Here is a 27,314-nt window from a genome sequence, read left to right on the forward strand (position 1 = left end):
ATGACAGTTCCGGTTATGATTGAGTTCCGGCCAAAGTAGCGGTTCGGTTCGCAGTAGATTGCACTTTTGGTCCCTATACTCCATCAATGGAACTTTGAACGGAACAGTTGGCCAAGTCATTTTGAGCTGATCAACCGACAACTTATTGCTCGAGATGGCCACGTCTAAAGCACGCCGGAAAGAAGCGAGGATGCACGAAGAGCAGATGGGCGCACATTGACCCTGCTTCAGTGCCTTGGAAGAGATGTGCAAGTTAGCCGTGTCCCAGGATCTTGTTATTGTAGCGTGAGCTTCACTAACCGAGGTTGAGCAGCTTCGCGTGGCTCCTGGAGAGCCGTGCTGCGCATGCGCAAGAAGCAGTGACGTCACACGGCGCACAGAACGTTGCTCGCTGCCCGGTGTCTCTCACACACCCCACGTGCCCAGCGTCTTCGCTGACCTCCGTTCCACACATGGCGGCCCGGTTCACTTGATGATCATGCGGGGCGTGGCCGGGTGTGGAAGCGATGGCTTGTGCGTCGCAGCAACACCGGCGTGCGCCTGTGGAACCAGCTTAGCTCTGGGGCAATTGGTGACGCTGCGCCCGAACCGCTTGATAAATACACATGTGTCATATAATGCGTATACTGTGTGCGTGTGTGTCATTGAAGCAGCAGTAAGCATTATAATCATGCTAATTCTAGACAACAAGGAAAGCTCAGAATAACCTGTTGAACCTTAGATTCCGCTACGTATATCCTGGCATAGCCGAGCTAAGCCACTGCTAATTTTTTTACAAATGCGGCTGCGCTGAATCGAGCATGTTGCGGATGTGGCACTAAACCGCTCTGGTTCGTTCGGGCTTCGGCCGTGCGTCTTGACCATAGGCGGGCGCATAGGGCACGTTGTCGCCCGGGAAGAAGGGCGCTTATCGTCGTGGCCGCAGCTAGGCAGGTTCTCGAGGAGTCGGCAGCGTTGGCGATGATTAGCGGGCCCCCCAAGACTTGCTGGCCTGTGAAGGCGCTCTCTCCCCTCTTTTTCCGAAGAGCACCATCGGTCCTGGAGGCGCTGTTTTTTTACCTCTCCCCGCCGGTCTTTCTGCAAGAGCCAGCGACGCGCGATGCTTAGCCAGCGCTGGCTGGGCAGTCCTGTGGCGGACGCCATATAAGGGACCGCTCCCCGCTGTCAGGGCAGGCCAGTCGGGCTCCGAGCTTCGGTAGGACCACGTACACGCGCCGACTTTCCCGTCCAGGAGGAGAGCTTGTGCGCTACCGGACACCATGAGGGTCCTCGCAGCCCTCGGTTTGCTCGTCGCAGCTGTCGGTGAGTGGTAGAAACGCTTCCCGGAGTGGAGACGCCTCACGGTTTAGGCCTAACGGTGCGGGCGAGGTCCAGGGCACGTAGCCGTGGGAACTTGAATTGGTGGCTTCAGGAGACCATCGTGCTAACCACAGCGGAGGGAAAAATCAAGAACGAAAGCGAAGGCCCACAGGACGTGCCTTCACTTGTGTCCCTGTTCTTTTTGCTGCGTTGTGGCTGTCACGATGAATTACGAACTCTGTTCAGGAGACCAATATGGAGGATAGCCGTTTGTAATGTTTGCGCAGGCAGGCGCGTTCCCACCGAGGATCACGTAATAGCTGCATAGGATACTACTTTTCAAATAATCGCATTGTGCGGCTTGCTGCACTCTAGTCACGGAAGCCAGATAGTCGATGAAAATAATAATAGACACAGCTTAAAGCGTGTCGCCGTTATTCGAACGCGACGCTTCATTTTACAAAAGAACATAAGGGCTGAGAGCTTGATGCCATTGCTCAGAAATACAAAGGTTTAAAAATATTGAAAAGACGTAGGCAGAATTACAGGGCCTAAGCCATGAAAAAAAACGAGTTACAATTTCTCCCAAGTGGAACCAAGCAATGAACCAGCACCGAAATTGAAGATGAACAAATAAATAGCTACGGCACTGCCTAAATATCGCGCCTGCAGCGCGAAAACAATAACAAAAAAACGCCTATTGATTTGGTAATTAACCAGAGGGTGCTTCAGAGAGGAGTATTGGCCTGTATTCTTGGGAACGTATTTACCCGAAAAGTCTGCATACAATGGAGCGCCAACTGTGATAAATAGCGGGGTAAAATAGATAGCGGCTTTCAAAAGCATTGTTTAGTAAAATGTGTCAGGGTAGCTACCTTCATAAACTACGTGCATCCGCCGACCAAAACTGCACGCAAGGGCAACCTTTTCTACACGGACCTACGATTGCAAGACGCCCAGCTGTCTCTCCCGTACTTCGGAGGCGGCGACAGCTTCGCTGACGGTGCACAGATTACTCCAGCTGCAAACGCAGTGATAGAGATAGGCCTCTACGGAAGATTAAACTGTCGCGTTTAAGTGAAAAGTGACACTATAATAATACATACTCCTGCACTTGAACACGCTTGTCGGTAACGTGTGACGAAAGTTCGTATCGGGTCCCAGCTGGTGGAAGCGAAGCTTACATAGCGCGCGGAGACTTTTTTCAAACAGGCCCTAGATAAACGGCAACATCTTGCCGACACTTTGATCAGACCGCAACTGGCTGTAAGCTTCCGCGGAGAGTTAATCGCAGGAAGTTAATTTTGTTATACTTATCAGAGTTTCAGGTTTACGTTAAGGGCGGGTGGACAATTAGCTAAACAGGTTCACTTGTTATGGTTCCTTGGCTTCCGATTAGTCGGCATTGCTTATACTACTACTTTATACTACTACTACAATTACTACTACTAATGATACTTCTTTATAATACTGCCACTACTAATACTACTCTATAAACAGTAATGAGCATAATAAGTAGCGGCGGGTGCTGATCAGCTATTGCACCAACATTTATATGCATTTAATGTTTAGTTACTTGCAAAAATAGCATGAATGAATGGTTAACCTAAGGTTTATGTTCCTATGTATTCGCGAGCAGGTATTGATCTACAGAAAAACCAAGAAAGAAACCTCAATATCGATTACTCTCCGAGCAGTAAGCTGTCGATGTTCTTGTCGGTTTGCGTTCGTGCGAAACATTTTTTCTAACAAAAGCAAAGTTCAAGCTGCATACTGACATTGTTTATTTTCTCTTCCCCCGCAGCTGCGTTCGAGGTGCCCCACACCTACCCCAAACTCGGTGAGCATTGTTTTGTGATATGCTTGGCTGTTATCGACAAAAGAGCACTCCTGTCACCGAGAATTGATGCGCGCACACGATTAACACCATTTGCAAGTATTGCGGCTTTGTAAAACCACATGAAGGCTTGACATGTTGAAGGTTGAAGGTTGAAGGAGGCATTTCTAACATTACCCTTATCAGGGGATAAGGTCTTACCGTGCGAGACCTCAAAAAGATGGTAACTTCACCAACGATTTCTCACTATAGAGTACCGGCTATACAAGTAAGCGTAAGAAAGCCATAAAGATTTGGTTCACGTTTGGCTGGCACCCAAGCAATACCCATGCCCTACGCAGGGTTCTGGAGACGCAAACAAAGGGTATCATCGCACTACACCTTCGTCTGGCGCGTGTTCAAACCTTCGTTTTTTGTCTTGCGGCGATTTATACCCGGAAGAAAGCAAGGGTGGCCCCTGAACTTACACGCACTTATGCCGCACTCAAAACGTCGGAAGGATGCTCGAGAATGTTATCTTGTTTTATCAGAGAATCTTATACTGCTTAAAGTAGGATGGTGAAAGGAAAAACAGCCCTCATGGGGAACACATCGTATGCAGGAAATCAGCATATGCTGTCTTATTACTGCTAATAACACGAAGGCTCACATCAATCAGGCAGCGCTCATGGCATTATTAATTTGCTACTGCCATGTTGAAAGTTTAATAGTGTTATCAAGGTGCACAACTTTAATTTCAAAAGTCACACTTTCATTTACAAGCGCAAGGTACAGTTGCTTTAACAATGGCAGACAACACTGTCACAGTAACTTAACTAGCCCATATGTGTTGACGCCAATAGCACGCTTCTTGTCTACTTCAAGGTGGTAGTGTGTTAAAAGAGAACCCTTTCGTCTGCAGTGTTCGAACCGAGGCAGGAATACACGTACAAGTACCGCAGCGCCGTCTCCCTCAGCGTCCCCCTCAAGGCCCCGCACGCTACCGGCGAGGAGCTCTATGGTTACCTCAAGGTCATCGTCACCGCGGCCGACCCCGTCGCCAAGACGGCCAGGTTGTTCGTGCAGGTAAGAACCCCCGCTCCTCTTTTACGCCAAGGACAACCTCCGTGGTGACAAAAATTTTCTGGGTGAAAATCCCGGACAAAAAAATTCACGCATCTCCACGAAGTGAATCATGACGAGGGGGCGAAGCTCTGGGGATCGTTCTTACCGTAAATCACCCGTCCGTGGCATTGCCCACTCGCGCATGTAAGTGAGTGACAACGCGTGTATATACGTGTATACAGCATATACAATTCCAATGCAATCCAATCAGCTAAAATTCAATTGAATACGATTTAATCCTTTAAATCCAGTCTAATCCAATCCAAATCCAAATCCAATCCAATCCAACCCAAAGCTCCTCGCGCATGCGCAACACTGTGTGCACGGACTCCAAGCCCCGGACAGAGCGAGGTCCTAAGGTGCTTCGCCCCCTAGAAGATGCCAAGCTTATCTAAATCTGCGCAAATTGTTCCCAAGGCTGGAGCAGCAACAAAAATAATTTTGTATCGCGCTGAATTTTTTTGGTTGCATTTAGAATTCAGGATACTCTTTTCAATACGAACACTTTCAGACATAGTGACCCGGTACCTTTAACAAAAACTGGTTCTTCGAAACTCAAATACAAAAATGCCACGTGCTTTCAGTGGACAAAACCTTCGCTCGCAATTGAAGGGTCCCATATACTTGAGAATTCTGGTCGCAATGGATGAAAAAAAAAAAAACGAGATGATGTAGTGGTTCAAAAACATATTTGTGTGTTATTATCTAGTCAGTGCAGTATTAAACCGCGGCGAGATGTACATCACCAAATGCTCATGTTTACTCTATTTATGAAACCATTACACGTGCGTTAATGTCTCTGGGAAACGGCAGATTACTAATATGGTTGTAGCTAATAAACCCAAAAATATCAGAATTCATATGATCCCTTAAGAACCCTGCCCAATTTCTCAAGATCATTTAGTATTACTCTTTGTGGTGAAAGCGGCACCAGGCAAGCAAGAGCTGTAGTTAGGGGCCGGAACTTCTACCGCGATAGTGTATCGATTGAGTTCACCAGGCAAACAAAGTGGTGCCAATCTCAGGTAAATTTTGGAGCTGAGGAGAACAACCTTACGCTGCATTTTGTGAAGCATTGTGTAGTTCTCGACCGAGACGTTCGGCAGGGACGTGGCCTTCGTCAGGCACTGTTACCCATCTAGCAGCAAGCTTTTGGAAATGAACTCAGGTGTCAGTTAGAACGACTCTTCCGCCTCGGTGTTTGACCTCCTCTTGTTTTCGCTTGCAGCTCCTGAACGTCACCACTGCGGTGTACGACAAGGAAGTGCACGACCACACCGCGCCGATCCCGGGACTGTACCACACTCCTCTGGAGCACTTCCTGGAGCACCTGGCCAAGCCGGTTATCTTCAACGTTGAGCAGCTCAAGGTGCGTCACCAACTCGCGCAGAGCACTTGTCGTGGGGTCTACAGGGACCCCCAGTTGACTAAGTGCGCGCTTGGGAGAGTATAAAACTAACTACTTCGTTGCCGGACACCCCTCAAATACGGAAATTGAAGTGTCCGAATCAGCTAGAAGGTTGACATTTACCCGGGCTTTGATTTGCAAATCGGGATTATAAGGACGCTATTGACTTACTATTGGCTTGCAAATCTGCACGTGATGCTTAAAATTGTTGCTATTTGTACTAATTTGAAATCACTATTGACAGAGCACATGTATAATTCCAAAGCGGCTTTATGTAGTGTCGTTTGAAGGCTATTAATGCTTCCCTTAAATAAATACAGAAAATGGATTCATCACTGCAAGCACAGCGTCTAAATACTTTAGGCTGCTGTTTAAAGAGTAGAGAAGCCCGCCTAAACAGCCAAACTTGGGCTTGACCCTAAACCTGCGTTGTCAAAGCCGGGGAAGACAAGATCACGCCCTCCGTCCCCTGCTGCGCACAGGTGGTGACCATCGAGGTGCGCGAGGAACTGCCCGAGCCCGTGGTGAACCTGTACCGCGGTGTGGCCTCCGTGCTGTCGTTCAGCGAGCCTCTGACCACGGCTGTTCCCTTCAGCAAGGTGACGCCCGTCGCCCCCGAGGACGAAGTGGTCGTCTACAAGGTCTTCGAGGTGAGCTGCCCTGAGCGCAAGCTAGCACCTGCTCACCGGCAATGCCGTGACCTGAAACGTAGATCACACCGCATAGTCTGCAGCAACATTACCTGACCTTCAGACTGTGGGGTTTAACGCCCTAAAGCTGCACGTGGGCGCGCCGCAGTGGAGGGCTCTGGATTGATCTTGACCACCTGGGGATCTTTAACGTGCGCCGAAACAAACGTTACATGATTTTAATTTGTGGCTTAGAAATTGTGCTTTAACAATACCTTTTACCTTTTCGCAAGACTGCGAACTTGATTAGAACGAATACCTACCTGGTCACGAGAAATGCGCCCGGAAAATTTAACGCAATATGCCTCTAAAGGCGCAGTACATACGCAGTAATCGTGTAGGAGAACGTTGTTTATTTAAAGACGCAGCTATCATTTATGGGCCACCTGCGTGTCGTAAGTGTCAGAGCTAAAGTTACGCAAGCCTCAGCTTACACTGTGTACAGTAAGCAGCGCAGCTCTATAAATGCGCAAAACGCCAGGACGGGAGTAGCATCGCTCAAATGGCATGACTGTGCGACGCGCAGCACGACCTGGTGGGCAACTGCGAGACCACATACCACCTGCTGTCCGACGTGCACGACCTGAGCGTGCTGAACCTGACCAAGACCAAGAACTACCACAAGTGCCTCGGGTACACCTCGGTGTTCCACCACGTCGACTACGAGTACCAGGGATGCCCGCATGTCTGCCCCGTGCACAAGCCCACCCTGCCCTACGAGCCGGTCGAGCCCGAGTACACCCACTACGTGGACCCCTACGGCGCCGGAGGACTCAGGGAGGACTACCAGGTGCGCACAGCGCTAAGCATACCGTACAGGGACTAGCCGTCACGTGACTGGCCTCACGAGTACATTGTGACTTATAGCGTACTTACTTTGGTTAGTCGGAGGCTAGCGGAGTTTAGCAGTCTCAAGCGGTCTGGGCTAGTTGGTTGAGATACGTGATGTAGACCTGCGAATAGCGCAATGGTGAAGGAGCAGCCCACGGACGGGAAACCGCCCATTCGTCTTTTTTCCTGAGGCGTTAATTCGAGGCCTACATATTCCCAATCTTAATGACGACATCTAAACCGTTTTTTTTCTGGAGAAGGCGTTGGCCACAGCGGCCCCTGTTCAGGTGATATTTCAACGAATCTTTGGGAGCGTTAGACACCCACCAGATGGCGCACTGTTTGTCCACAGATGTACTTGCTGTCAACCAACCTTTTATGATCATTTAGTTCCTAATGAGGCCCAGAGTTTTAAGATGTAAAACGTGAAAGATATACCACTCAATTCTTTACACTGCTGTTTCCCAGTTTGACAATCTGCGAATTGTTCCCCTTACACTACCAAGATGCCTGTAGCTGATCAAGATGCCATAATTGCTGTCATTGCCATAGCCGAAAAAATTTACCTGACGTATTGTTCATGCCTCGTTGTACCTTTCTAACAGTAGAAAGCGCACCCGTCTTAACACGCTGCTTCTTAAGATACTGACCAGGATGCACCTCAGCGGGACAAGGGAGAAGCTTCTTCACTAAGCCTCTTCCTTCGTTGTTTGCAGAAGAACGACGTCGGCGACTCGTTCCTGACCGTAAAGTACAACGTCAGCCTCTACGAAGAGTACGGCCTCCTTGAGAGCGTCCACGCTGTCGACAAGAAGGTGCTCCTCACCGGAAAGCAGCAGCTCGTCGCCACCTCCGTGTGAGTGCAAGGGCGTTCACGCCGCTACTATTCCACACAAAATAAGCACGCAGTCAGTTCCGGCCTCCCAGCCAAAAAGTGCAATCAGCTCAGACGTTTTAAACTGGCAGGCTTGTGCGCATGTACTGAAATAAGACTGGTCGAAAGCGTCATTAGTTTCATACCTACAGGAACTACTTTCCGTTGACTTAGGTACGGGCAGGGCACCATTGGAAGAAATAAGACAAAAGAAGGGGCCTTAAAGATGTAATAAGTCGCGAATGGTTGCCGAGGCATGTGAACTTAGTTTTGTAATTCTGTGGCAGGAAATGTCATAAGGTTTTACCGGGAACAAGTGATGTAAATGTTGAATAAGCCAGAGCTGAAGCAGCAGAAGCGTATCCTGACTTACCTCGAAAATACGGGAGGCAGACGTTTTGGAACATGGAGATGAGCATGGTGGTCGTGTGCACTGTAGGCTTGGCATGGATTGGCATGAATTAGAATTGGGCGTTTTTTTGGCATGAATCGATATGGGGCTTGGGAGAGATAGACCGACACCACTCCTTACGTCCATTACAGAGCTCCAGCTGGCCGGTGCATGAAGATTGTTGTAAATGGCTGATCACACTAAAATAATGTAGTAAAGGTCTGGCACCGAATTAAACTGTTAAAAAAGACAATTGAAAACTAAAACTGAGAACGAGTGTTGATCTAACTGACTAGAGTGGGCAGTACTACAACAAAAAGAATGGTGCTCGTATTGAAGGAAACGCTGCTTCCCAAAGTGAAACAAGTAATTTCCTGTATTCGTGGCATTCATATGCTTCTCTCTCTCTCTCTTTCTCTGCCCTCTTACAGGATGTCCCTGGAACTTCTGTTCAAGGAATCTGCCCTGAGGGTCGCCGACTATGAGCAACGTGAGGAAGTCTCCGACTACGTCAAGACTTACACCAACCTGACCTACGCCTACCCCGACCAGCACTACGTGACCTACGGCCCCGCCCTCGAGCTGGAGCACCTCAGTCTGTGGGGCCCCATCGACCGCAAGGAGGCCATGGTCGCCGTCCGCGTCCTCATCTCCAGGCTGGCCGAGCTGATCGCCCTCGACGACCTCGAGGTCAAGGACGACTACGCCGACCTTATTGTCCAGCTTCTGACCGTCGTCAACGCTCTCACCGAGGAAGACTTCTACCAGCTGCTCGACACCGTCGTGTCCCTTGAGAAGGTCAACGAGGTCAGCGAGAAGGAGTACCTCGAGAGGTCAGTGCCTTGGGGGCGGACAGAAAGCGATGGGAAGCGGTCAGACCGAGGGGGTGAACAGTTCAGACGTTCAAATGCGCACGCTCACGGGACAGCGAAAAAAAAAACGAGATACGAAACTAGCGCAGACTAAGCGTAAATATAAAGAACCAACTAGCCGAACAACACGCTTCACCGAGCGAATTTTGTTAAGAAACACGCGGACCTAGCCTTGCTGAGAGTGCTGGAATTTGCTCCGCCATAGCAGAACAAAACAACTACTAGTCCCATAGGTTTGTGTCCGCATCAATGACGTGGCTTGCTCATTGATATGATGGCTGGTTCCACGGTGTTAAGGTTTTTTGGGATGAACAACTTCGACTGCGGAATAAATATAAAACATAACTACCACTCGCGATTGCACTCAGGGCAGGCAAATATTTTTCTTCTGTCAGTAAACTGATGCCTGTAGTGTTAGAGTGACTGTTTGATCTCGGAGTCTCGAAAAAATTAAAATAAAGAGCGGAGGCGTAAATTTTGTATCGAAGGAGCGAAAGAATGTGGAATTAGTTAGCATAAAGTAGAAACGAATGACAAGGCGTAAGAGTAATAAAACGAAATGCTCAGAAATGAGAAGCTCAGCAAGACACCGCACCAATGCCGTGGTTTGTGTATTAGATGATGGTTGATTCCATGGCGTGTGATGCCGTTTTTTTTTCGGAGGGACAACATAAAGTTCTGAAGTAAAATACAACGGAAGCATCATCGTCAGGAAAGGCAATTATTTCTGTTGTGCCAGTTAACAGAGGCTGGTAATGGTAGATTGCCTGTGTGACCACGGCGTCTTGAAAACAAAACGTAGAGCGAAGGCGTAAATTTTCCTTTCATTTGATTTAATTTATTGCATCCTTAAAGGACCGAGGGTAATACATAGTGGGGGGGGGGGGGGGGGGGAACAAATACGCGCGGTAAAATGTTGTGCTGAATGTGCGCAAGAATGCCAAATTACTTACAATGGAGGACAAAGAAATGACGACAAGTAACTGTAATGAAACTAAATGATCAGAATTGACAAGTCTTGCAATTAAAAGGGGCTGCAAAACGCTTTTTTAAACCGCGATATATTGTGTGCGTCGTAAAAAAACGGAACTGGTAGTTGACACTGGTTCTCGCTTTTAGTGACCTGGTAACAACGCAACGAATTCCCAAGAGTAGTACGCAATAAAGCGAGATTGCTCTTGGCTTTCAACTAAACGAAAACATTAGCGCAGAAGTTAGCGCAGAAAGTAAAAGTAGCTCGGGAAGCGGGCTCCGAGACAACCACGGCAAAGTTACATCTTCGTGATCGCCCTTGAGCTAGACATCGCACACACAAAAAAGAACAAATATGGGAACAGGTTAAGTGCCAGGCACAACTGGAGGAAGGAAAACAGAAAGGAAAGGGGTGCACCTTAAGGGGTGCCTGGCGCTTAACCTGTTCCCATGATGAAGTACCAACTAGCTTGCACCGACAAATTAAAAAAGAAATATGGTTTCGGCAGTATTGTGTTCTCACCGGGAATGTTCAACTGATCCCCCTTAAAGCGGAGCATAATTTAAATGTGTTTCGGCCGCATTTTATATCGATTAATAAATTCCTTGCGTGTAAAAATTAAAACATTCCGTAGTCGCACCTTGCTGTGGGAGATCCCCCACATTATCATTTAAACGGGTGCGGGAACCCCCTAAAATGCTAATCATGAGACCACATTAAAATATCACAGAAAACATTAGTTGCAGTAGTCTCCAAAGCAGAGTTCTAAGTAAGCATCGGGCTACAATTGATAAAAAATAGGAATTTGAGGCAACAGCGAATAATCTTTAATTGTACGGGGCAGAAAGGCAGAAACTTGGAGGCTCACTAAGAGGGTTCAACTTAAATTGAGAACTACTCACCGAGCAGTGGAACGGAAGATGATAGGTGTAAAGAAGAGAGCGGAGTGGTTCAAGGAACAAACGCGCGTTAAGGACATGTTAGTACAAGTTAAGAAGAAGAAATGGACGTGGGCAGGGCATGTAATGCGAAGACAAGATAACCGTTGGTCATTAAGGGTAAGAGAGTGGATCCCTAAAGAAGGCAAGCGTGGCAGGGGGTGGCAGAAAGTTAGATGGGCAGATGAGGTCATGAAGTTTGCGGAGATAAATTGGTCGCAGTTGGCACAGGACCGGGGTAATTGGAGATTAATGGGAGGCGGGCGTAGATAGGCTGCTGCTGGTGATGATGATTATGATGATGATGATGATGATGATGATGTAAAAGCTTGTTTTCTTAGCTTTCGCGTAAAATACTTTGTTTTGAGACGCAGGTTAGCTTTGAACAGGTTAATTGTTGTAACGAAGCTGGAAACATGCAACGGAAAATTAAAATACAGCAGTAATAAAAGAACAGGAAGGCCGAAACTTGAATGCTGACTACTTACCTAGACAGGAGACTGATGAATACCATTATCACGGATGAGGAATAACGAAGCGGAAGGAATATGAATGTTGCTGATCGCGCTCTCCGGTTGTGCCGTTTGCAGGAAGGTCCTTCTGGACGCCCTGAGCCTTGCTGGCACCGACGACGCCGCGAAGACCGTTCTCAGGCTGCTCTACGAAGACAAGCTGACCCTCGTGGAAGCCATGCACGTGCTCACCGCTCTCCAGACCTCCCTGGTCAAGCCCGGCGCCGAAGTCCTCGACAAGCTCCTGGTGAGAACATTGCCTCCCATTATTTATGTATTTATTTACTTATTTATTTCCGCAATAGTCTCGGTCTTTGAAAGAAGGTCCTTGGCAGGAGTCAGCGATAAAACAAACGGATGGCATCGAATATGTGCATATAAATAAAATCAGTCATCTGGGGTACTGAAGGTGAACACCACGGCTTTTCGTACGAAAATTCAAGAGAACGAGCAGCAAATAATTCAAGAGGCTTGTCATTTCAAGGCTCACCTTCAGCAATTAAAAAGGTTAATCTTTTTGACCTTCTTTATACTGTTTTTAGCAAGTACAATAAGTACGTATAGACACAGAGCCTATTATTAGGTTCATAAAAACAGAACGAGCCAGTGCCAAAGCTTCCTTGAAAGATTAAAGCATATATTTTTGAACCAGAATAATAGTTGTTCCTAACGAGAACAGTTTGAAATTGTGAAGTTGAGGAGGGGAGAGAGAAAAACATTGTTTATTGGAGAGGTTAGCTCCAACCGAAAAAGGAGCTGGACACTCCAATCTTGGGAGTGATGAAAAGGTATAATGCCTGACTTAGAAACAACGAGGTAATAAAAATTGCATTATCGTTTATATCCATTGGGTTAGGGCTGGAATTAGGTTAATGAAAAGAGTTCTAAGTGATCGGTTAGACAGAAGACCACATAGGCAGTAGTATACATCAAAGCCAGAACGTGACAATGCTGTACTCAAATGGCCTCTGTGTATCGTGTAACACTGCACAACTCAACAGACAGACAGACAGACTCAAAGTAAAAAAAATTGGTTGTACGTCCCGCCGCCGAGAATTCACCAGGGACAGGCTACGCGAAGCGCAAGCTAAGTGCCGCAATCAATCAATCAATCAATCAATCAATCAATCAATCAATCAATCAATCAATCAATCAATCAATCAATCAATCAATCAATCAATCAATCAATCAATCAATCAATCAATCAATCAATCAATCAATCAATCAATCAATCAATGAATCAATCAATCAATCAATCTTTTTATTTCAACAACATCTGTGTTGGGGACCGTGAACAAAAAGCCACCAAACAGGCTTGACCGGGTTCACGGCCCTGTGTACAAGGCAAGCGCAGCAGCGGCGTGCTGCCAACATAAGTATGTATATACTTGAACACATATGAAGTTACAATACATGTACATTAAAACACAAATCTCATCGCAAGAAGATCTGCGTACGCATAGCAACAAACTATAAAAAAAACTTAAATGAGACACGAAGGAAAACGTAACACCAGTTTTCTAAAATAAAAGAAAAAAAGAGATAAATTACACCAAGCATATGGTTATACAATCACTAGGCAAGAAGTGGGTATCAATTGAACACTACGATAAAAAAGACACCGAGTTTTCAAACAAATACTATTTAGTGTCAAAGCTTGTTTAGATAAAAGGGAAGAACGTGAGGTAGCATTTGTGTGCCGTAGTTCGTGCAGGCCCGCGGCATTTCCCAGCCTGCAAAAGTACGGACCTAACGGATTAGTTACGTCCGTACGGATTAGGCCTAACTAGTGTAATTCTAAACTTTGCCCGTCGCCCGCCGCAGGAACTTTGCGTGAGCGACAAGTACGTCGAGAATCGCCTGCTCTTCTCCACCTCGTGTCTGGCCCTGGCCAAGACGGTAAGCAAGCACTGCACCAAGGAGCACTTCACCCACGTGAGCAGCGAGTTCAAGAGGAACATCATGGTCAAGAACGCGATGAAGATCCGCTCGAGGCAGCAGTACTCCTCCGAGGAGTACGACGAGGAAACCCTCGCCGAGTACAAGGAAGTGCCCCAGTACGACCTTTCCGTCACCTGCACCCTGGAGGACTACGCCAAATACGTCAGGGTAAGAGCGCACGAAGGACTTGCTTGTCACATGTGTTTGCTTAAATATGGTTCTTCTTGACCACACAGAACAAAACAGTTGCAGAATTCTTGCTTTTATAAGACTGAAATGACCTCGAAAGGACAGGTACTCTCCATTTGTAAAATACCTTTTGGATCGAATGAACGAACATGCTTGAAATGATTGTGTCCTCCTGTTATCTGGGTAGAACTTTAGAAACGGAGAGAGACAATAGACCTGTATTAGTCGAGCAGAGGCTGATGTATGGGCCTCGCCCCGTGAGAGGCATCCCTATTCTGCGATTCCTTGGCTTTAACTGGCTCTCCTCGTGAGCTGGGTGTTCGTGTCTGGGCTGGCTAGGGAAGCCATCCACTGCTCTAAGGCGGGGTTGAAAAGTAGGGGCAAATATGGGACGCTTCTGCATGCCCATACCATGTGGTCAGCGTGCCGGGGTGGTGACAGTAAGCGCAGGGGGAACAATGTTTGGTGGGGAAGATAGTAAGATGGAGGCGGGTGTGGTGAGGGTAGGTGTTTGTCTGGAGTCGCCGCATAGTGGTCGCTTCCTCCCGGGAGATGCGCCAGTGTGGTGGGGGGAGGTTGCGGAGAGTTTGTTTACGAGTGGTTTACGAGGTTCCTTCTCAAGGTTTCAAACACCGAACCCAAACGTCTCCAGTGCCTCTGGTACCGCCTTCCGTTTCTCACTCCGCCATGTCGGTTCCCTCCCGTTTCAGGCCGTCGTCGAGAAGTTGGAGAAGTCCAAGGAGTTCCACGTGGTGACCGTCCTCGTGCACACCCTGAGCAAGCTGCGTCACCCCGAGGCCCTCAAGGCGCTGGTTCCCCTCGCCTTGGGCAAGCACCCGCTCTGCACTCTCACCCTCGGCACCGAGAGCGAGTCTGAGGCCTGCCAGTACCTTCGTCTCGTCACGCTGCACTCGCTCAAGCACAGCGTCGTCACCTACCCCGCCGTTGTAAGTAAGGGTTTCTCATTCTGAGTTCTACGAGGTGCCCTTTTTTGTTAAAAGAACCGTGAAGACAAGAGAAACTTGGTTCATTTTGAACAAAGTAGACTGCAGTAGCCCACTTAGCCCCTATTCCAGCTATGAAAGACATTTTTGAAGTAAAAAGAAAAAATTACCACTGACATAGCTCGGCTATGTCAGTATATACGTAGCGTGAGCTAAGGCTCAGGTGGTTATTCTTAGGTTTCCTGGTTGTCTTGAACCAGCTGGTTATCATCCTTACTGCTGCTAAAACGATTTACAATCCAATCCAATCCAATCCAATTCAATCCAATTCAATTGGGGCGACTCCGGCGCGCCAGCTGTGCGCCGTGAGACGTCACTGCTCCTCGCGCATGCGCACCACGGTTCTCCAGGAACCACGCAAAACTGCTCAACCTCGGCCAGTGTAGCTCACGCTACAAAAAAGGCAAGGAATACTGAAACAAACTCTAAAATTTCACGTTGCAGTGGTGTAATATGTTCCGGCCCTATAAACATACGTACCAATGTGTCGACCGCGCTTTAGCTTTCAAGTGACGCGATCAAACAGAACTACAGGCCCCACTACAATCGGCCGGTGATGTTTCCTGGGGGGGGGCACCAATCACAGAAACAAGATTCTGTGACGTCATAGAGACGTTGCCGGAGAGTGGCTGCCGAGTCGTCACTGCTTCGTATGCTTTCCTTAATAGTTTGTGTTGCAATTTGACATCATCGTTGTAGGGACAAAACAGTCCTTTTGATGAACCAAACTTGTATTTGGCCTTCGAGGCCCCTTCGAATGGGGCTATCGGCGCTGCAGCGTAACAGCTGAGGCATTTTTGACGCGAATCCGGTACCTTCTTCCCACCGCAGCTGCAGCCCGTGCTCCAGACTGTGTACTTCGACAAGGACGAGGACTACGAGCTCCGTTCCGTGGCTCTGTCCCTGCTGCTGCTGACTTCCCCTGCAGAGCCCGTGCTGGCCCGCGTCGTGCTCGAACTGCCGCGCGAGAAGAGCCTCCAGGTGGCCGCCTACACCTACCACACCCTGGTGGCCTTCGCCAACCACACGCTGCCCTGCTACCTGCCCACGTGAGTGCCGGTCCACCCTTTGCACACAATGAGCGCGCGAAACAGGGCAGGTTGGTCCGCCTTCATGGTGGCTACGGAGTAGTAAACGACGAACGACTGAGCAAGGCACCATGCAATACTTTGCTCAACTTTTCTCTAAATCTTAGTCTTTCGGACTGCGGTCAACAAACACATTCAGTACTTAGGTCGCAAGTACTCCAGCCAAAAAATTACTCATATACGCCCATCAGATAACTTAGACTCTTGCTCGAAAGATTTTTTTCCTCTTTCCCGGTATTGGCGTTCTTCGAGCGCTCGAATGACGTCATTAGAGCGATGTAGCGCTCATTGGGCGGTTTCCTTCCAGTTGCAGCAATAAACGCATTTGGTATCCACTTAAAAAAATCGCTACAAAAGCAAAGCAGAAACGGAAGGCGGATCTGATGCGACGAGCAAATCATGCAGTGCCGCTTTGTTCTGGCGAAAACCAAAGCTTTCACGGTGCTTACAGACCCGAAGGAAAGAGGGAGAGCGTTTATTGGAAGCGTTGCAGGGTCCCTTTAGGGTGCGAGGGCGAACAAAGGCAAGAGAAAGGACGGTACTTGTCTCTGTTCCTCTTGTATCCACTTAATATGGCTTTCGAACTGGCCTTAAAGTACACTTTGACTAAACAAAAGGGAGGATAAGCTAGACCCCCTTTGTTTCCTTCTGCCGCGTTTTGCGTAGACTGCGTGGATCAGGCGCGCAGACTGTTGGAGCGGGTTGGTGCAGTGGTTACCATGGGAAACGGAAGCGTGAGGGGTTGGCGCAGGATGCGTGGTGCAGGATGCGAGACTGGATTCAGGATGCCGTGTCACCCTGCATTGCGGTCTTCCTCTCCTTCGCCAACTTCCTTCACAAGCCCTAAGTTTCACTCTCCCATACACATAGAAAAGCTGGGCAAAGATTTTCACGATTGCAAGCGAGACTACTGGGTTCCTTCAGCCAGATGCTAATGGAATGCTCGGTAGTGACCGGAACGATTAAGCTTGAGATCGCCTTACAGAACAAGGGAAGGAACCGGTAGCAGGGGTAAAGGTGATCAGTCAATGATTGCGTCTGTCCCTAATTCCGACACGAATTGAAGCGAGGTGATTTGACTTTATTTTGTTACATTTTTATGCACAGCGCCCACCGTCTCAAGAATCTCCTGCCTGTCCTTGAACGCAAGGAGTTCGGCCTCCACTACTCGAGCCTCAACATCCTGACCGCCTACTCTGGTAAGTGTACGCCTGAAGTGGCGCCAAATTCAAAAGTTGCGTGCTCGTGTAGGCATCGAGGCGCCGCTTGGGTACCAGAATAAGATATTCTCACAGTCGACCAAGGATGCACCTTTGCAGCTCCCCATGTCTAGAAGAGGTTTTGAGCACGATAACTGCAGCTCAGCTCTGTAGCGATATGCCACAGTGTAGTAGTCTTCAAATAAAGCTAGTTTTAAACAGTGCCTAATACTTTGCGAAGCTTAAATTTAAAATGCTCCGGCCTTGCGGTGAGTTCGTTAGGCCTGTTCGCACACGCGTTGTTACGAGAAAAGTGTGCGCTTGATGTGCACTTCTGTCGCACCAACCTCCTCACCGGTTTACGGGCGTCAGTCTTAACGACCCCGTCGGTGTTACACAGGGGGTAGTTTAACCGATTTGAAGCACGTTCAACTCGCATGAGCAGTACGTGGGCCCATATAAATCCAACATTAGCCATGCAGTATGTGAGATATCAAATTGGGAAAACCAGGGTAGCATTAAAGGACGTCGCAAAACAGTATGATTGATTGATTGATTGTTGGGTTTAACGCGCCGACGCAACGCAGGCAATGGGGCGCGCCGTAGTGAAGGTCTCCGTATTAATTTCGACCACATGGAGATCTTCAACGTGCGCCGAAATCTCGTACACACGGACGTTTTTGCTTTTCGCCTCCATCAGAAAAGCGGCCGCCGCGGCCGGGAATCGAACCCACGACCTCGTGCTCAGCAGCGCAACGCCATAGGCACTGAGCCACCGCGGCGGGTACACAAAACAGTGCGGAGTCACTGAGGTAGCTGAGGGGTATGATAACGGTATCTCATTCCGCGTTTAAAGCGGCCACAAGGACACAATGCAACGTCATTTAATTTACAAAACTTGCACTTTGATAACTCACTCAGCTCATCAGCAACTAAAGACGTTTTTCAACAAAAAACAAGAAAAAAACTAAAAGCTTTAAAATTTCGCGCCACAGGGACGCATGCATTGGCGGGAGTGACGTATTATGGGCCAGCGTTACAGAGTTACCAGTGCTTTGATTGTACGTTAGCATTGAAGTGATACGATGAAGCGGAACTAGAGACGCGACTGCCGCACCCAGTCAGGTTTCTTGGCTGTGGCTTATGTCGGCGTTTGCTAATCGCACAAGCAATATTCTGTGACGTCATAGAGAAGTCGCCGGATTGTGGCTGTGGATTGGTCAATGTTTCGCCTGCTTTCCCCGAATACCCCGGTTATTTGTCTGATGTTGCCATAACATTTGCGTCATTGTTATCGGGACAAAGCAGTGTATTTAATGAACCAAACTTGTATTTGGTCTTTATGGCCCGTTTAAGAGCGAAGCTTAAGCATCTTCCAAGTTCCTACGCGCTTGTCCGTCATTTCAAGATATGAATCCTCGTGAGCTAAGATTAATAATATACGCCGCGTAAATGATGAGTATCCCGATGGTGAAGCCAGGCGTGGTGTGTTTTTTCAGCGTGGGAAGCGAAACAAATACCTTTCAATCTTTTCCAGAGGAGACCGGCCTTGGCCTGCACGGATACCTTGGTCTCGTGAAGGGCAACACCAGCTTCCTTCCCCGCAGCCTCTTCACCGGCGTCGAATTCACCAAGGGCCCCTACACCTCCCCGCTCGTCGAGGTGAGCACACGGCGAGGGGCCACAAGAGATATCAATCTCTCGGCAAGGAACGTGATTTGGAACATCGTGATGGTAGCGCCCTTAAACACGGGCACTACGAAAAGAGACGACAAACCACAGCGCTGTGGTTTGTCGTGTTTTTTTTCTAGTGCCCGTGTTTAAGGGCGCTACCATCAAGATATTCGAAATGCAATACCAACTAGCCCAGTTGTCACTTCTACAAGAAACGCGAGGCTAAACAGACGGATGTTTCAAGTACGGAGCACTTTAGAGGTCTGGCTTGTCGACAAGGGTCGTCTGGGGTCACGGTATCTAGCAACCGTAGTCACGTGGCGTCACTCACCCAAACAGAGGGTTTGAAAAGCTAACCGCTTCCCCTGGTCGGGATGCAACCCGGGTCCGTCGGTTTGCGAAGCCGATGCCGATGCCATTGCGCCACACAGCAACACGTGACTCGTATGCAGAGGTTTGGGGGTGATCTTTGGGCTGCGCCATTTCCGCGGAGGCTGCCGTTGCTGGGCCGAAAATAAATACACAATCATAGAAAATAAGAAAAGGAACGACGAATTAACGCATTAATTACTACAAATACATGAAAACGCAATCCGTTGCCTCTTTGTAGGCCTTTTGAGGGGTTGCGGCGCCCTCCCTTGACTACTTTCGGTATCAACGGCAGGCCGATACTGAAACTACTCAAGAGAGGGCGACACCGCCCCCTTAACGAATTACTGCTCCACACTTCACAGCTTTCACATTGAGTAGCGCTTCCTCAATTTTTTAGTATTACGCAATAAGCAGAGAGATTGCAACGGCGCACGGGCAGTATAACACGATACATAGTTCGGATTTACGCTTTACCAGCGGAAGGCCATGGGAATGGCGAACTACACATAACTGTTTGGGGATACGCATCGCCTTGCGATGACGTGAGAGCGGAGGAGTCTTTTGGAAGAGAAGCCACAGATAACGCTAGTACGAAAGGCGGAGAAGCAGGGTTGTAGTAGTATAGTAGTATTAGCATCAACTTTAATATAGAAAAGGAGGACCCGTGGTCCAAGTAGGGGAATGGGGGCGGACTGAGGCAGGCAAAGCAATATAAGCTGCTACGAGAGAGGTTTCCATGGGTGCGATGAATTTGTTTTTTCACTGATGGTTCGTTGTTGGAGGTCGTAGCGAGGAGTACAGACCCAGCATTCAGAGTACCCGTTCTAGGCCGATTGTAAAGGAACAAATTTCTATTTAAAAATTTCTGTTTTGTGTAGCGTGTACTGATTTATTTGGGAGGATGGGATATGGTTTGTTTCTGATAGTTTGGGTTAGGCTTAATTAATTTAGCCCAAATGCAACTATTAGAGGCAAGCTTGTATGAGCACTTCGCTCACATCATCAGAAGTAGCAGAATATGTAACGGGGTTGCCACAACAATTACCGAGATCATTTTGCAGCTTGCTGTGGATTGTCCTTTTACGTGCTTTTCAAAGGTCTCCCTCAAATCCTTGGTTCATTTGTGCGTACGGTAGTAGCGTGGAGGGGCGTGCCCAAGGGGGAGGTTCTGAGGCCTCGCTTGTTCGCAGCTCTCCGTGGTGAGCAAGGGTCTTCACGAGCTGCAGAAGTACCTCCTGGTCGAGGATGGACCCCTGTCCCTGCTCGCCAACGCCTTCCAGAGGGTCCGCCGCAGCCTCGGCGTGAAGATGGGAGAGACCTTCCAGCCCCTGGACGTGCTTCTCGACATGCTCGACCAGCAGGTCAGGACCCCCGTCCTTTAGTGTCACATCGGGATGGAAAAGAACGCGCGGAGGTTACGGGTGCCCCATGCACAGTAATCAGAAAAAGAGAGAGGTAGAGACGAAGAGAGACAGAGAAGGAAAGAGTGAGAGACAGTTATAAAGATAGATAAAGAGATAGATAGAGATAAAGAGATAGAGAGAGAGAGAAGGGGAGAGGGGGAAACAGTCTTTGCCGCCGTAAAGGATTGATTTTGAACCGACTTTTACAAGTCTAGTGTGAGCTACCTAATTAAGAAAAGTTAATGATACTCGACACAATTACAGCGTCGTCTCGGCGGCTATTTGTTGAATGACTCTTTACGGGATAGTGTCAATAAAACAAGAGGCACAGCCATTTCCTGTAGCCATACTCCCGCCTACTACCACTTGGAAGCAGTCTCTATTTTTATGATATCGACGCGAAATGAACAGAAGCGCAGGAATGAAATCTTGAAAGCAGACTATCCGTGCTCCTAACATTGGAGCAAAGGTGGTATGTTGGCTATCAAGATTACGAGTTCGAGATGTATGGAGCGCGTTTCTAGCGACCGTGGACACTGTCCGCTTAAGCCCTTCTCGTTTTTCCGGCAGTTCAAGTACGACACCGAGACCATCGTTGAGGAACCCAAGGTTGTCCTTGAGACCGCCTTCCTGGGAACCGACCTGTTCCTGCCCATCGACAAGTATTTCGTCAAGGAGCTCCTCACCAAGGGTAAAGCTTACGTGCAAGGGACTTTTTTTTAGTACGCAGCACTTTGGCGGCCGCTACCGTGGTTGGGCTTCGGCGTCAGCGTCGTAACCGAGCGAGCGAAGACGGAGGGAAAACTGCGGAGGAAAGTGTGAGGGGGAGGCAGTGAGACATTCTGGGCGGTGGCGACGCGCTGCGAGGTGACGTCCACTTTCCGAGACGTGCGTTCCCTCTCTTAGACGCAGTTCGCGCTCCCTTGCTGAGACGCAGTTTGCACCGCCGACGCCGTCGCGGGAACCCACGAGTGAGTGCTGCCCCAGCGCACTGCAGCACTCAGAACGAGTGAGGAAACCGGTGGATGCGTTTCGCGTCATCCTCACTGCGTGGCTCATCCTAAACACATGAAATTTCCGCGAGAGGTTCAACTACGATTTGCAACAGCATGCTCGGTGGCAGCGACGCCGTGCGTTCGCTCCTCACGCGATCACTTCCTGAGACGCAGCAGATATGCGCCGTTACAGATAAGACTGCCCTTCGCGCTGCGCACAAATTCCGCATTAGGGAGTATATCAATCGTTAGCCTTTTTTTCAGATGCTCGCGTTGAAATTAATAGAACATTGCAGCCATTGTCTCATGCTATGAGAAACAGTGAAGCGCAGTACATTCGTCAAGCATGATCACCGCCCGTACACAAACTATTCCTCCCATGAAAACAATAGGCAGCTTACAGCGAAAAGGTACGAGCGCATCGATCGCCGGTCCGGGTGCGCCCATGTTTTTTCGTAACGGGGCCTTAGGAGCCGCCACAGTTGTTAGAGGAATTTACTTGCACACTGTGTTTAGAACGTGTTTAGAAGGTCTATAATATATAGTTTTCCTTTCTTCCCCTACGAAAGCTGAACATAAAAGCAGCACCAAAGCGCGTCGGCATACTGAAGTGTGCTGTTATACCCTGCTACGCTTTCAACCGGTGACCGAATGAAGCAATGATTTCACATACTGGTAAAATCATTTAGGAAATCAGAAGCCGCAATTTCAGTGTATCAATATCGAGAATAAAGTAGTGCAAGTACTAACATGGAAACTGCCACCTATAACATAGAGTAAACCTTTCATGTAACAAAGTCCTAGGTCAGGCAGCTGACTTCGTTAGAAGAAATTAGTTAAAAGAAGAGGTCCGTTAAAAGAAATTTGCTAATAGAAGAGATTTGTTAAATGAAATTTGTTAAAAGAAGAGGTTCGTTAAAGAAACTTCGTCAAAACAAGAGATTGGTTAATAAGATTTGTTAAATGAAATTCCTTAAAAGAAGAGGTTCGTTAAAGAAAATTCGCCAAAAGAAGAGATTGGTTAAAAAGATTTGTGAAAAGGAATTCGTTAAAAGAAAAGATTCGTTAAAAGAAATTCGTTAAAAAAAGAGATGGTTTGCTTCCTATGCAAGGCAGTGGGGACCATGAAGCACATGGAATAGGGCGAAATTTCGAGCGATTTCGTTAAAAGGAGGTTTTTTAGCATGTGCGCGGACACGTGTGCTCTCTCGCATGGCGGTTCCTGCGAACAGTGGCCTCATGCATTCCGCTGGTTCCGTATCCCTCGCAGGAGCCGAGTACGTGAGGGAGAAGTGGGTGCACCCTGTGAACGCTCGCTACGTGCAGCTGCGTCTGCCCTTCACCTACCGCAAGGTGGTCCCCACCGTGGTCGGCTACCCCGTCGCCCTGACCACCCGCTACCCGACCGTGGTGTCCCTGTCCCTCAAGGACTTCAAGCTCCGCTACCAGCCCAACCCCAAGACCCTCGTGCCCAGCATCCTGGCCGTGTCCGCCCTGGTCCAGCCCACGTGAGTTGTGGCGAGGAAAGGTTGCACGGTCCGCGATGTGAAGACACGCCATAAGGGGGCTTGGTGCACACGAAACGTATGATCGGGCACTCCATCCAAGGACATGGCTGGAACCATTGCTTCCTTAGGGAGCGATGCGAAAAAGGACTACTCGAGTGAATTACCACATCGTTGCATAAACTATATAAATGATGTAAAGTGCACGGATAACCTTTTTTGTCATGATTGACACCCCACTCGGTAGCCGTTAACTTTGTCGTGGGGAGTCGATTAAAACGTGCGGTGGATGATTCACAGGCCAGCTAGCCATGTTCATCTTGCGCCAGAAACGCGCAAAGTACAGCCTTTTGCAGTTCAAGCTTCATAGCGTCAGTAGGCCTATGCAGTGAGCTGTGACATTCAGTCATCGATGTTCATTTCCCACAACATGTCCAACGCCGTCTAAGACAATACTATTTCTCTCGCTCCCCACAGCGTCTACACCACTGCCGTCTCGTCGGCCGTGACCGTGACTCCCTTCACCAAGCTCGTCACCGCCGTGCGCGTGATCGAGAAGACCCGCTTCACGTACCCGCACGACCTGTCCCTGCAGTTCTCCGGAGTGAACCACACCCTGGCCTTCACCTTCCGCCCTCGCTACACCAAGCTCTTCACGCACGAGACCAAGACCATGACTTACACCACCCCCGCCTTCTTCTTCACCGCTCCCCAGCGCTCTGTGCTGGCCACCATGTCCGTGCTGGCCACCCAATCGAAGCCTTTCGAGTACAAAAAGGTCTTCGGCCACAGGCACCTGGGCGTCGGCCTCGAGGTCAGCGGCCTCACCGCATACCCCGAGAAGTGCCCGCTGTACAAGCTGAACAAGCCCAAGGAGCTCGTCAAGTCTCTCGTCGAGGCCGTGGTCAACCCGTATGCCGTCTCCAGGAAGTGGACCGTGCGCCTTGTCCGCAACCCCCACGCCCCCGTTGACGAGGTAAGTTTGCGCCATCGCCCCCCTTTCCCACAACCAATTTTCATAATAAAACCGTGAGGGAAAGTGTGGTTGGAAGTTGTTACGTGTAACATTGCAAAGGTTCAATAAGCAGACGTTTAAACGCACAAAACGAACATTTGAGGCCATTTTCGCATATGAGTGAACTGCACAGTAAGCCTTCACAAACTGAGGTGTGAAATTATGCATGTACACGTCGTGAAGATGTGCTCTCAGTGAGAGTTTCGGCTGCTCTTTGGACCCGCAGGCAGCCTCAAGTGGGAAGCTTAAGCGACGTAATTGGGGGCGTGAAACCATAACCATGTACTATCAAATAGTAAAACTAAAACAAAGCAACATTAAGGAATCAAGCTTAAGTTGAATTTTTGTTAAGGGGGTAGTGAGAAATGCTGAACATTGAAACGTTACTTGGCTTTGAAGGCTCTGCAGACAGGACCCCGTGGCGCGAGTACGAGCACAAGGTGAAGTCGTTCCACAGCCCCAGCTAGGGGGAGGTATACTTCAATCTACTTTTCAAGTATTTACTATTGGCGAAGCCAGAACTTAATCCGTATGTCTCATAACTCCACTCACTTGAAGACTGCCCGTAGATGACAAAATTTTTCTGTTTTTAGAGCAGTTGTGTACATTGGCAGATGCATCCACATGCATGCAGATGGGCTCCGTAATACAGTCAGCCTCAGTGGAAGCTCCGTTTCTAATACCAGCCTCCCTTGTCACATTCTTTGCGCTTCGCAGTACAAGCTGGCCCTCCGCTTCACCACCACGCTGAACGGCACCGACCCCGCCGACTACGTGAAGGAAGTGAGGCCCAAGTACCGCGTCTTGCCCCAGTACCCGACCGCCCGCCACACCTACCCCGAGGACCTTAAGACCCCCGTGTACGAGGAGCTGTACGAGAAGTTCGCCGGCGAGTACCCGCCCGAGCTTGAACACCACGAGGTGCTGCACAAGGTCGTCGAGGCCACCAACCTCGTCTCTTACCCGAAGGCCGAGAACGTGAAGCCCTTCCTCGTGAACGTGACCAACACCACGTACGCCTACGGAGTCGAGTTCGTGCTCACGGCCCTGGGTCCCCTTGTGCCCAAAACCGTCAGCGGTTACTTCGTGTACGGAACCACCTTCGACAAGACCCTCCACCTGTCCCAGCTGTACGTCAACAAGGTCGACAGCGAGTACGAGGTGCAGCTTGCTCTTGCAATCGGCTAAGTAACTGATAGATTCATAATTCCTGTGACGCACAGTTGTGATAAGGTTCGGTGTCGATTATAAACATTTTCATCCGTTAATCTTTACCAAGATCAGGGCATGTTCTGGGCTATGTTGCGCATGCGCAGTAACATTTTCCTGTCGACTGCGCCAATCATACAGCCGCTAGCGCAGCCCACTGATAAAATCACAGCTGCCAGGACGAAGAAGTTCAGAAGGTCTAAGGAGCGAATAATGCAGCCAAAGACAACGAACAGGATGAATGCGCATGGACAGGGCGCTCTGTCGGTGTGCAGCTGTGACGTAAGCAGGCTTGACCAGCGAGTGCAGATCACCGTACCAGTCGCAAAGAAAGTAACACGACTTTGTAGCTGATAGGGGTCCCTCATGGGCTAATTCGCAAGGCCGAGTACGTACCAAGGTATGCAAGGCGTAACAAAGCCAGAAAAGCAAAATTGAAGCAATTGTCAGGTTTTTGGAACTCAAGTAAAGGAAACACCACGCAACAAAGCATAAATGTAACAAATTTAACCAAATGCTGAAGTCAAGGTTTCCAACACTAAAACAAGTTGTGATATCACGAAAAATATTTCTCAGAACTGAAGCTGTAAGAGCTGAATCACTGAAGCAGGACCCCAAGGTGACCCAACGGACGTTGCCGGTCATTTCTCATGCCGTCGGGTGGGGAACAGTCGTAATTGAACAAATAAATACTTCGTTCGGGCCAGAATGGGCAGGATAAGACAAGACCGTAACCACCGTTCTCCTCCCGGTGTTCTCTCGCAGACCAAGGTTCACACCGCCCTCCTGAAGTCGCCCAAGCCCAGCCCGTTCAAGACTTACGCCGAAGACCGGGAGAGGCAGTACCTGTACGTCACCAGCAAGGCTGAGGTCTTCCACCACGTCTACGGACCCCTGAAGTACAGCTTCGAGGTAAGAACACTCCTACACGGTAGTGCACGATTTTGCATGCGCTACAGGAACAAGGGTTTAACAGCCTCTTGAGTGTAATGGCGCGCTGAAATGCCCTCATATAGTAAGCTTTTTGTTGCGCAATTGATTTGAGCTAGAAGCTTCTTCCGCGCGAGGCAAATGGTCGAGTCTTATTTCTTGTGTCTTCTACTTAACCATTTCAGCCCTCTGTTGAAATCTAACGATGACTTGAACGTCCGAGCACACTGCAAGATGTTGTCGTGGCTTGTATACCCGTACCTTGTCTAACTAAAGGAGGAAAGTAAAGAATGGCAGCGTTGCTGCGGCTTGAACCTTGAAATGACTTGGGTTTCGCTAGGCTACCAAATAATATTTCGTAATAGCCTTAAATGCACTATGCTGCGAAGAACAACACAACAGCTTGAGAGCAGGCAGGTCCTTAAACAATGTTATATAAAGACTCCCGGCCAGAATGAGAAAGTTTGAAGTGGCTGTGCTGCGTCATTGTCCGCAGGATCTCATATAAAAAGCGGATTGGTTAAAAATTTAAACTTTTCGAGGGCGTGTTTCCTCGGTGATTCGGTGATAATTACGAAATGTTTAGACGTGTTTTAGCAGCAATGTTTTCGATAGATATTGTGCTCAGTAACAGGAGTAACTATTGAGAATTGAGGATAAGGCGAAAGACGTCATTGCGCGAATGAGGCCCCGCCCGTCACCTCTTTTTCGCCGCTTGATGGAAAAACTGACAAGATATAATGTACAAGTCAGATAATCTGAACCTTGTTCGTTGCCTAACAACGTGATGTCTGCCACGATGTTCTCCTAACGAGTGTTCTTGGTGGTAGACCGCCTTTAGCCTTTCCCGACCAGCCCAAGTTAGTTACTGCTAAGCTCTTGTAAAACAGATGCGCAGAAAAAAAGGCACGGATGTAGGACCGCCGAGTCTCTGTCTTGTGTGTACCCCGTTGAACTGTTGTACATTCTCGTACCTTCACTTTGCAATCGCAGTTTGAAGCCACTCCCAGCCCTGTGCAGCTGGAGGAGCACTCCCTGCTTAGCACTGTGAGTACCTCCTCA

General features: G+C 48.8%; 1 protein-coding gene across 1 annotated transcript in view; it reads left to right on the forward strand.

Moving 5' to 3' along the window:
- The first annotated feature begins 1,143 nt into the window (after window positions 1-1,143).
- LOC144162249 (uncharacterized) overlaps window positions 1,144-27,314 on the forward strand; it is a 34,059-nt gene continuing 7,888 nt past the window's right edge. The window contains exons 1-21 of the mRNA XM_077692709.1: window positions 1,144-1,302; window positions 3,104-3,139; window positions 4,038-4,201; window positions 5,469-5,609; window positions 6,131-6,298; window positions 6,864-7,127; window positions 7,885-8,024; window positions 8,865-9,266; window positions 11,807-11,975; window positions 13,553-13,837; window positions 14,569-14,805; window positions 15,694-15,911; window positions 17,058-17,149; window positions 18,687-18,811; window positions 20,386-20,556; window positions 21,169-21,289; window positions 22,864-23,101; window positions 23,576-24,074; window positions 24,831-25,274; window positions 26,088-26,234; window positions 27,246-27,299. Of these exons, the coding sequence (XP_077548835.1) occupies window positions 1,260-1,302; window positions 3,104-3,139; window positions 4,038-4,201; window positions 5,469-5,609; window positions 6,131-6,298; window positions 6,864-7,127; window positions 7,885-8,024; window positions 8,865-9,266; window positions 11,807-11,975; window positions 13,553-13,837; window positions 14,569-14,805; window positions 15,694-15,911; window positions 17,058-17,149; window positions 18,687-18,811; window positions 20,386-20,556; window positions 21,169-21,289; window positions 22,864-23,101; window positions 23,576-24,074; window positions 24,831-25,274; window positions 26,088-26,234; window positions 27,246-27,299 (4,158 nt within the window). The 5' untranslated portion in view covers window positions 1,144-1,259. The remainder of the gene's footprint in view (window positions 1,303-3,103; window positions 3,140-4,037; window positions 4,202-5,468; window positions 5,610-6,130; window positions 6,299-6,863; window positions 7,128-7,884; window positions 8,025-8,864; window positions 9,267-11,806; window positions 11,976-13,552; window positions 13,838-14,568; window positions 14,806-15,693; window positions 15,912-17,057; window positions 17,150-18,686; window positions 18,812-20,385; window positions 20,557-21,168; window positions 21,290-22,863; window positions 23,102-23,575; window positions 24,075-24,830; window positions 25,275-26,087; window positions 26,235-27,245; window positions 27,300-27,314) is intronic.

The sequence above is a fragment of the Haemaphysalis longicornis genome, unplaced genomic scaffold (genome assembly GCF_048455015.1).
Source record: "Haemaphysalis longicornis isolate Haplotype H1 unplaced genomic scaffold, Haemaphysalis longicornis Haplotype H1 scaffold_12, whole genome shotgun sequence".
Taxonomy (NCBI): Eukaryota; Metazoa; Arthropoda; class Arachnida; order Ixodida; family Ixodidae; genus Haemaphysalis; species Haemaphysalis longicornis.